The sequence below is a fragment of the Nematostella vectensis genome, chromosome 15 (assembly GCF_932526225.1).
Source record: "Nematostella vectensis chromosome 15, jaNemVect1.1, whole genome shotgun sequence".
Lineage (NCBI taxonomy): Eukaryota > Metazoa > Cnidaria > Anthozoa > Actiniaria > Edwardsiidae > Nematostella > Nematostella vectensis.
In genome coordinates this window covers 4,231,747-4,242,707 of record NC_064048.1, presented here as the reverse complement: position 1 = coordinate 4,242,707, position 10,961 = coordinate 4,231,747, and the positions used below count along the sequence as shown (strand labels likewise).

At 38.3% G+C, this 10,961-nt stretch overlaps 1 protein-coding gene across 2 annotated transcripts; it reads right to left on the bottom strand.

The window, feature by feature from the left end:
• Positions 1-1,195: 1,195 nt before the first annotated feature.
• On the bottom strand, positions 1,196-10,465 carry LOC5515687 (beta-1 adrenergic receptor). 2 transcript variants are annotated; one of them, XM_001635715.3, is made up of 2 exons: positions 10,341-10,465; positions 1,196-3,068 (listed from the first exon to the last, which is right to left on the bottom strand). In XM_001635715.3, exon 2 carries the CDS (start codon positions 2,346-2,348, stop codon positions 1,416-1,418), a length of 933 nt encoding a protein of 310 aa, XP_001635765.2. In that variant the 5' UTR covers positions 2,349-3,068; positions 10,341-10,465; the 3' UTR covers positions 1,196-1,415. The 2 variants fall into 2 exon arrangements, with proteins under 2 accessions (XP_001635765.2, XP_048579062.1); XM_048723105.1 differs by lacking the exon at positions 10,341-10,465 and adding an exon at positions 4,603-5,089.
• Between the last annotated feature and the right edge of the window lie 496 nt (positions 10,466-10,961).

The following is a 10,961-nucleotide window of genomic DNA, read 5'->3' as shown; positions in this document are numbered from 1 at the left end:
TCGGTTTTGCCCTTGCATGCCGCAGTGTGCATGTCTCTTAGTTTATCCAGGCCTTACGATAACATTGCTGCTATTTTTGTATGTGTCCTGCTAGCTTTCCTAGATTACATACCTTATGTTTTGTAGTCGATTTTAGATAGCATAGCTATGTTTTCATGTTCTGCTCATAGCCGTAGCAAGCCTAGATGGACGATACAGAAACATTAAGACAACAATGGGGGACACAGCCACGCCCCTACTGATCATTTTCTTATATATTTTTTAAATATTAGGGGGGCTAGTGCCCCAAGTGACCCACCCCCTGCTACTGCCCTGCTACTTGGTATCGTAGGTAACGTAGCTTTATTGATGACCTAGCCGTATCTTAGATAACATATCCAGTGTTTGTATGTTTCGGCTATCTTTAATAACATACTTGTTAAGGCGCGTACACAGGCAAACTTGATTATCCTCTTTTCCATAATGATACCCCAACCCCTCCCCCCTTGTCAAAATTACCCGGTTTCCATATAATACCCCAACCCCTCCCCCCTTGTCAAAATTACCCGGTTTCCATATAATACCCCAACCCCTCCCCCCTTGTCAAAATTACCCGGTTTCCATATAATACCCAACCCCTCCCCCCTTGTCAAAATTACCCGGTTTCCATATAATACCCCAAGCCCTCCCCCCTTGTCAAAATTACCCGGTTTCCATATAATACCCCAACCCCTCCCCCCTTGTCAAAATTACCCGGTTTCCATATAATACCCAACCCCTCACCCCTTGTCAAAATTACCCGGTTTCCATATAACACCCCAACTCCCTCCTTTTTTTCCATATGAGACTGCGCACCCCTCAGCAATCCCTGTATACGAGCCTGACATGCCCTAGTGTATCTTGCGAAACATAACTATGTTTGATAGTCTGCTCACATAGCTTGTACTTGTAGTACTGCTAAACCTGCTCTCGCTCAAACTGCTGTATGTACTAATATTGGCTTAGACGGACAAATCAGGGCAGTAGCAGGCTACAAACGATTGGGAGGGGGCACGATACAGAAACATTAAGAAAATATTTGTGGGGCTAAGCCACGCTCCCACTGGTCATTTCCATATCAAGAAAATTTAGCCAAAAACTGTCGTTTTTGCCAAACGAGGTCACTTCCATATAAGGAAACTTATTTGGAAAAACTGCATGATTCTTGTCATTTTTAAGGTTGCCGTACCGAAGGTGCTTCGTAGACTTTATGACTTTTGAAGAGAAAAACAGTGACTGTGACCATCTTTAGTCAATGGAGAAAGCCTCTGGAAAGCAACTAAGATTCCTCGGTACCAGACCCCCAAAATGACAACGTTTTCTTCATATGGTCATATTTGTTTACATATTTTTTTACCCCTTACTACGGCCCTAAATATTTAGCCAAAGCATCTAGGTCAAAGCTTGGTATTGTCATAACTGTTATTGCTGGAAGCAAGCACAACATTAGCTGTGGCTGTTCTAGTGTTAAAACTGGCTCTAAATGCTCTACGAACTTTCCGAAAGAGCAATCTGTTAACTAACGCCTTAAAATCAGGCTTGAGAAAGCAGTAAATGATCGGATTGGCCATTGAGCCGAGAGCTAGCGCATAGAAACCTACTAACAACAGCCACTTAGGGAACAAGTCCTCACGCCCGATATTTATCATTGTTGTTATATACAAGATCGGTATCCATGACAACAGAAATAGGACAGAAACTGTTATGAAGACACGTGCCACTTTCGCTTCTGAGAAGAGCGACTTTCGGCGTTTTCTAGACGTTTCTACGTCTATCAGATCCATGGCGAGTTTTTGGTTGCATTTTCTGACTTGTCTGAAGATGTAGCAATAAACGGAGAAGATGAAGATAAAGGGGATGACCACTCCGCATATCTCCAACACGTAAATGTACACTTTGTGCGCGAGAGTCGTTCCATCTGCTGACCAAATGACGGGAATCAATGCGAAGAGTATGGGCACGCTCCAGCATACAGCCACCAATAGCTTGAACCTTTTCCTGATGTCAGTAGCATAAGTGAGCGGCGACGAGATTGACATATATCTGTCATATGTGACACAGCACACGTTGCCGACACCCAGTAGTAGACATATACAGTTGATGTAAGGAAGTCCTACGAACGATCCATCACCAATAGCTATGGGGAAGAATAAGCCACCAGTTAAGATGTCTGAGAGCGCTAGAGACACCACGAAGCCGTTTGTAAACGATCTGATACTATTGTTAAGGATTACAAGAACGATCACTGCACTGTTGAGAAGAACAATGACGACACTCAGGCAGATTAAAGATACGTCAAATGCTTGGAGGATTTCCTTACTCAAGGCCATTTTTACAAATCTTTACAGTGTCCCAATTAAAGTGGCAATATTTCTTAGTTCTTGCCTTTAGAAAATCCTGGTGTTCCGTGTATCACTTTCTCGAGTGTTTAATTGTCGGCCTAGTCCTCGTTTTTTTTTTTTTACAAATGATTTTTATTTGTTTTTTAAGTGTCCCAGAATGTGTAGTCTTGCCAAGTATAGAAAACACACTTACAACATTCAACTCCGGATTTTTACCATCTTAACCATTTTTACCGTTTTACCATCTTCTCCAAACCGCTGTTTCTATCCACATTTCCCAAGGCTTTTGTTGTCAGATGAGTCTTCTTTAAATCTTCTTCAAATGATGTTTCAGAAATTCTGTTAGGTTGATCTCTATGCCTTTCCAACTAGTATTCTCTTGTTACGTTTCTTTGTAGACTCTTCGGGATTGTTACTTTCCTTGTGCAACCATCGATGATCGTAGAAGCTAGAACTAAATCTTGAATGTAGAAATCAGAGCTCTCTTTTATTACTGGGTGGCTTCATAAATAATTATAATTCCCCATCACGTTTCTCTCATTAGACTTCAAAACAGTTTTTTATCATGTCAAACGGGTTGTTTGTTTTGGCGTGTCGCATGTCAAAATTGCGTACGTGCGCTTGCACCTTGTGCTAAACCTTTTACTTGTACCAATGAGAAAAACCTCTTCTTCTTGTTGAATTCTTGATCTCTTCTTCTTAAGTCACCTGTCAGATTAAAGCAAAAAGATGTTAGACATTAGAGTGATATTTTATGTTTTGCGTGAACGTCACAAAATCTAATCAGCTTGAAATGCAAATTTTTATTTCCCGAGAAGATGACTTTATTACTAGGAGAAGATCACTTTAAACACCGGTTTCTCTTCCCAAAATTACAGTATTCCACATTTCTTTACGAGATTAACTTACATTTCATATACAGAAAACAACAAAGAGCTTGTGTATATAATTGTTAAAGCGCATTACGGCACATTAACTCTGTTAGTGGAATGTTTCGTATTATCCTGCTGAATCATATCTTAGATGATTGTTTTCATTTGTCCTTTACTTGCGTGTGATAACAATAACAAGCAAGAAGCCGCGTTGTCTACATTGCTACAAATGTCGGTGAGATAAGAGAATTGGCTCACCACTACAGCAATCAGAAGTTATCCGAGGGCGGGGATAGCCATTAATGTTTAATTAACACATTCCACTATCAAATTCGAGTGATATTCAATGTTGTATCAACTTTAAACTTGAACTTGTATTCGACGTCCAATTTGTAGATCAACTTTAAACTTCAAATTGTATTCGGTGTCCAATTTGTAGGTCTCATTTTTTTAATGAATGTCAATCAGACGCTCCTTCGCTATGTTTACATTTGCAAATGAAAAGTTCTGTGTTTGCAAGAAAATTTCAAATTATCCACATGTATGTCTGATAGACATTGTCGATATTCCCTTGTTCCAGTGTTATTAAGCCGATAAAATGTATTCTTTTGTGGTATATTGCGAATATTGGAATTGTATAGAAGCTATATATGGTAGCCTGATAGGCGCCTTTTATCAACGCCTTCTTAAAAATTGTAGCTTTGCTTGATTTCTTGTCATTTTTTGTTTTCTCCAAGCATCGACACATACCGAATTCAATTTGAGGCTTCCGAGGGTTTTTATACTGTTCTAATAATAATAATAATAATAATAATAATAATAATAATAATAATAATAATAATAATAATAATAATAATAATAATAATAACAATAACAATAACAATAACAATAACAATAACAATAATAATAACAATAACAATAATAATAATAATAATAATAATAATAATAATAATAATAATAATAATAATAATAATAATAATAATAACAATAACAATAACAATAACAATAACAATAATAACAATAACAATAACAATAATAATAATAATAATAATAATAATAATAATAATAATAATAATAATAATAATAATAATCATGTTTTGCTTGAAATGAGTTAGTTTTGTTTCCCTTGCAGTGACCTTATCATGGAAACACGTATTTACGTAAGCTAAGTAATTCTTAGTAATTCGTTTTGCATGCTACACACGAATCGCAATTACAAATAGGAATAATTAAATGTACGTGTCAGATAAATACAGGATTCAATCAAGAAATTGTATTTTGCCTCGAGCTTAAATAACACTGTTCAGGTTCACAATAGTATAAGGTAGTCTTCATAAAAACATATATTTTGTACGTGAGCGGTGTCTTACGTGAAAACCTCAGCTGCTATATCGTAGTTCTTGTGTTGTACAGACTTATTTGCCTTCCAAGGTTCATAGTTAATGAAAAAAAGGAAGGGCATCCCTTATATAAGAACAAGTGCTTGAGCTATTCTTTGATCACTTAGACAGCGATTTTCAGTATTCTGAGAAACCTCGTCAATCATTTCCAACAACCCCTTTCGGAATCCTGTCATTAGTTGACGGAACGGAACTACATTGGGTGCTGTTTTGATTGGTCACCGCGGAGTGGTCGCGTGATTGGAAGCCATTTTAGTGCTGGCCAATGAAGATCAAGAAGATCCTTCAAGGATTTTGAATGACGGAAGCGAGAAGGCGATTTTAGCTGTTGCAAATCGTGTTTCAGAGTTCGTAGAATATAAATGAAAGCGGCAGTCACTTGCCAAGTAGGGGATTGGTTTCAGAATAAAATGGTTCACTTGAAATATTTTGTCTTTCCTGATAAGAACACACTTAGAGTGCACGAGAAAAATGAATACTTTAGCTCCTACTTAAGTTCTGTGGATGCCCTCTGTTTGATTTTTTTTTCATAATCAGATTCTATTTCTGAATTTTTAAAACCAATTTAAGAGTACAAAACATTGGCTATGTTTCGTGTCCTCACAATAAAAACAAAAACAAGAAAAAGTAATTCGGTATCTCAGAAGTGGAGAGGGGGCAGTATACTACACTCTTACCATATTTACTATTATTTTTTAATAGCATTCCTATTGATTTATATTATACAAACATAAAGCGGTGATCAGTACCTATTTGAGCCATTCTCGGGGATCCAGGGCGTCGTAGAGGAGGACTTCTTTCTCGCGCCGTGCTCCCTGTGTGCCCGATCTCCGCGACGCCCTGGGTCCCCGAGGATGTAATCGAGTGTTTTAGGCCAATAAACGGAATTTTCGGGCATAAAAATTGTTTTAGTTTTGATATACCGTATCTATTTGGTTTTCTTGAATGAGGGGATTTGTTTTAGTAAAAAATATGGACATTTAATAACAGAAGATTAATGCTTTTCTTAGTAAGCTGCATGCACTCATTAAGTTGTGATTTCATCGCGAAAAGCCAGCCTCGAACGATCATAGTCGAAATCCAAGACAGCGGCTTCGATCGCTAGAGGCTGTTTTTTTTAAGCGATAACACCACAAAAAGCCTACATGCGAATTATTCTCTTCGTTTTATTTTGTAGAATGTATTTAAAGGTTATGTGGGGATAAGTGCGCCATCTGACTACATCCTGTGATCGCTAAGTAGTTCTGCACCTTTATCCGTACAAATGCGGAATCAGCTGGTTAATGGTCATTTGTGTTTAAGATCAGGTAGAAATGAACAATGAACAATGTGTTTTCTAGTGTCTTAATTTCAGGAATTCGGGTTGACAAAATGTGGAAGTTAGTCTGCTTGTGGGAAAGGCTTGCGTGTCATAAGAGCGGCTGCTAAGCGTCAGGTATTATAAAGTGCGCCAGGTATTACAAAGTGTGTCAGGTATTACAAAGTGCGTCAGGTATTACAAAGTGCGTCAGGTATTACAAAGTGCGTCAAGTACAAAGTGCATCCGGTATTACAAAGTGCATCCGGTATTACAAAGTGCATCCGGTATTACAAAGTGCGTCAGGTATTACAAAGTGCGCCAGGTATTAAAAAGTGCGTCAGGTATTACAAAGTGCGTCAGGTATTAAAAAGTGCGTCAGGTATTAAAAGTGCGTCAGGTATTACAAAGTGTGTCAGGTATTACAAATTGCGTTAGGTATTACAAAGTGCGTCAGGTATTACAAAGTACGTCAAGAATTGAAAATTTGGTCAGGTGTTAAAAAGTTCATCAGGTATTATAATCTTGCGTCAGATATAACAAAGTGTGTCAGGTATTACAAAGTCCATATGGTATTATAAGGTGCGACAGACATTTCGAAGGCATTGCAAGTACAATCCGTAAATTATTCAAACATCGGTAATCTTTTTGTTTCGAAGTATTGAATCAGTCGTTATAAAGAGGACACGACTGCACAGTGTAACGCTTACATGCTTGTAATTAACGCGAGTCTTACTCAAGAGCGCAATGTTGAACTATGGAGGGTCTTTCCTTCGTCCTTCCAAAAATCATGTTTTGGGGTAATAACGCTTTTATTGTTAATTGGAAAAAACTATTTGCCTGATTCTGATATTAGTATTTAGCAGTTTCTCAACATACGAGCAACATGTTTTTGAACATTCAGTGTACAGAGCCCCATAACACAGACATTTACAGAAAAGTTAAATTTAATCTCTTATCTCCGCGCCTTGAACTAAAAGCGATAAGTTATCAATGTCATGGCCTCATCTCGAAAACCTCTTAGTTGCCACTTAAAAACGAAATAACGTAAATGCTTCTTGTTCACTTTAATCACATCTAATAAACAGGAACTGATCTCACGTGATGGTGAGATATTTATTCAGATTTCCTTGTTTACCTGCCTTTTAAAGTTTGAGGAAACGTGCAACCAGGTCTGAAAGCTAGAAGTGAATTTACCCAGCACTTTTCGTCGGATTTTTGTTGCATACCAAAAAATCATATTTATCGAGAGATCAAACTTAAATGGTTATACCATTTCAACGGTTGTCGAGCTTTGCAAAGTTCCTCTTCAATTGTACTGCTGGGAATGCCTAAAGACTCGCATGAAAACACGCTTTATAGAACACTAATCGGCAGACAAGGATCTCGATGTCTTCCATTAAGTAACAGATATATATTTCTAATTGGTATTAATCGTACAGTTCCATTTTTACACGACTTATCTTATAAATCATTGCTTATACCTTGAAATAACGCTTTACAATGAATACAATTTATTATTTCGGGCGATTTTTTGTCGACATTAGCATCGCTTATAAACCACGGCAAATCCTTACACTGTAACCCCATTGTGTACTTCCAGAGTGTATCCATACCCCCCTCCCCCTATTAAAGGGGGCCGGAGGTATGACCCCCCACCCCTCTGGAATTTCCAACCCCCTGGAAAAAAATAAATACAGTAACTGTTAAGGAAAAAAGGCGTTCCCCCTCCCCTCTGGAAATTCCTGGCCGTTTGACACCCCACCCCTCTGGAATTTCCAACCCCCTGGGAAAAAATAAATACAGTAGCTGTTAAGGAAAAAGGGCATTTTACCCCCCCCCCCCCCCCTCCTCCCCTCTGGAAATTCCTGGCCGTTTGACACCCCACCCCTCTGGAATTTCCAACCCCATGGGAAAAAATAAATACAGTAACTGTTAAGGAAAAAAAGGCGTCCCCCCCCCTCCCCTCTGGAAATTCCTGGCCGTTTGAACCCCCTACCCCTCTGGAATTTCCAACCCCCTGGGAAAAAATAAATACAGTAACTGTTAAGGAAAAAAAGGCGTCCCCCCCCCCCTCCCCTCTGGAAATTCCTGGCCGTTTGAACCCCCTACCCCTCTGGAATTTCCAACCCCCTGGGAAAAAATAAATACAGTAGCTGTTAAGGAAAAAGGGCATTTTACCCCCCCCCCCCCCCCCCCCCCCCCCCTCCTCCCCTCTGGAAATTCCTGGCCGTTTGACACCCCACCCCTCTGGAATTTCCAACCCCATGGGAAAAAATAAATACAGTAACTGTTAAGGAAAAACCTAAGGCGTTTGCCATAATCAGAGAATTTTTATACAGATTACTAAAAGCCTAATTATTTCAATTTTAGATTTGAGAGAACGGAAAACATCTCTTTCTTTTATACGCCCGTCTGAATTTCAACGTCAATAGAATGGATAGTTTTTTGCTTGAGATAAAACACCTACCTTATAGGCTAAGGAAAACTTGTTGCGCATCTTTCAATTTAGTTAGACCTGCCTACGGTAAATATGAATCTCTCTTAAACCAGTATCTTTTTCTTAATTATTTTAAAATATCACCGTCATTTTAGACTTGGTGATTTGTGTATTTTTAGGAAGCATGTATCACGACCTTCAGCCTAGGGTTTTCTATTTTCGGAGACAATTTTAAGGACTAGGAAAGATAACGATTATTTTTTGGTACTTGCCTCGACATTCCACCCCTAACATATGCTACATAGATAGATGTTTATTGGCACCAAATAACAGCTCATAGCCAGGATTTTTAACAGAAGGGGGCCCAAAAGACCCTTTCAAAACATTTTCTCCTGTATTTTAAATAGTGTCTCGTACATTAACAGTATTTTTTTTTTGCTGCTAGAAGGGGGGAGGGGAGGGGGGCGGGCCACGCCCCTGTATAACATATATGTTGCATGTTTTTAAACCAATATATTTGCTTACAAGTGTCTACAAGTGACAAGACATATCAATATTTGGGTGATCTTCAAACCTGGTCGGTCAATTTCTTGGAGGCCTGGGTGTCAGGGTATTTCAAGATTAGTGAGATAAAGATTTGACCAAGCGATCAATTTTTTCTTGACAACTTCTTGCCGCGAGTCTCAAATTGACAGGAATCAGCATTTTTTCACCATGTTTTCTGGAGATCAGGGAGCAAAAAAAGTTTAGCTCTTCTAAATATGGGCATCAATGTCCATATAAGGTAATACAAACGAAGGACACTATCCATGGGGAATATGTTTGATATGAATAATTTTCCGTGTACACATGCACGCCAAAAGATGTGGTTTGAAGCAGCCTCCTTCTAGGCACATAAAGCAATAATTTGATGTATCTCAAATGGAAATTTTACGGTCATCGACGACAAAAACTCCTCCAACACTCTAATGGCTGTTATCTGCCTTTCTAACATCATTAGAAATAACCACATTAATACGGATTTTATTGATAGCTTAGATTTAAATGTGTGTATTATACATTTTTTATACATTGTCTGAAAAAGAACATGTCTCTTTTTTTATTACTTAACCCTCCGGCCCGTGCGATGTAAAAGAGAAAGATAAATTTTAATGGCATGCCTAATTCTCCACCAATCTCTTTTATAAGAAAAATAAAAAGTGTTAACGGATTGCTTTTTTGATCCGCATTTTGAGCCTATAAGAATATAATATATATAGCCTAGTATATACCCTGCGGGAATGGAGGATGAAAAAATAATATAGAAAGTTAATTACGCGTTCAGTGAAGACAGAATGTCTACTTTCATAAGAAGTTGATTCACAATAACTCCAAACTCCAATGGAAGCAAAAGCAGTTCGAAATCGGTGGTAAAATATACAGTAAAATACCTAAAAGGAAACAGAATTCACAACGAGATAGCTGGAAGTTAATACCTGCATTGTACATTTCCTTCCGAAGCTAAACCTTTGTAAAGATATTAATTATAGAAATGACCTCTTTATTTATCTTTTGTGAACGTTGGCTGATGACGACACATTTAATGGTGAAAATAAAAGATTACTGCTATTGGTAACTGTATATCCCCAAAGCTTCCCGATAAATTTAATGGATCTCTCCATGGCGCTGATAATACTTTTCTTCCATTGAAAAACATAGCTTTTTATTCTTCTTAGATCTTAAATAAATATCGATAAAAATTTCTCCCAAAAAATATAGACTTAAAGTTAAGCAACATTATGTTTTTGGGAAACACAATTATACGAACCTCAACACGACCTGAGTATCTCTTGAGGTGTTTTGAATAAAAAAGCTTAACGAAGCTTTACCTGTGAAGCTCTGTTGGGCTGGCTGATATATACCACGAGGATATAATATACTAAAACGAAGCTAAAACAATCAATACAAAAAGCCAGGCGATTTCGAACTTACCAGAGTTGTCAAAATGCCTTTTGCTGGAGCACTTATAATGTGTTTCAAGACCTGAACAATCAGACGCCAAATTACTTCTAGCAGGGTATGACGGGGAGAGTGGAGGCTCGCATATCAAGCATATCTTATCTCAAGTTCAACTCTGATATACGAAACAATACAAGTACGCTCAGGGCAGACACCGACGCGTATTGTGATATTCACCCTGCAGGGGTAATGAATCGCTAAAAGCTATTAAAAAGGAGGAAGTGTGCGTACCTGTAATGGAAGTAAAAATGGAGCCAAAATACCTCTTAGAACGGGAATTAGGCATCGTTGAAAATATGGAGCTCACAAAGTAAGGGTTTTCCAAGGGCATAGTTTCCAACACTTCCTTCTCGAAAAACGTTACAATTGCATATTTAGTCGTTTGAATATGTTCTGATGCCAGAAAATATCCATTTTAAAAGTTGCTGGGGAAAAAATATTTCCCTTTCTCCCAGGAGTGGCCAGCAGTGGTTAGGCATTTTAGCACATGAAAAATTGCCCGTATAACCGATCGGGACGACTTTTTCCCCAAGCATCCGCTCCAGCGCTCCCAAAAATATTCCCAGTACAACTAGTTCGACTAGTTCCCAGTAC

What these genes read in the sequence shown, in the direction of transcription:
- LOC5515687 (XM_001635715.3), bottom strand. Translation starts at nt 2,348, where the DNA reads ATGGCCTTGAGTAAGGAAATCCTCCAAGCATTTGACGTATCTTTAATC.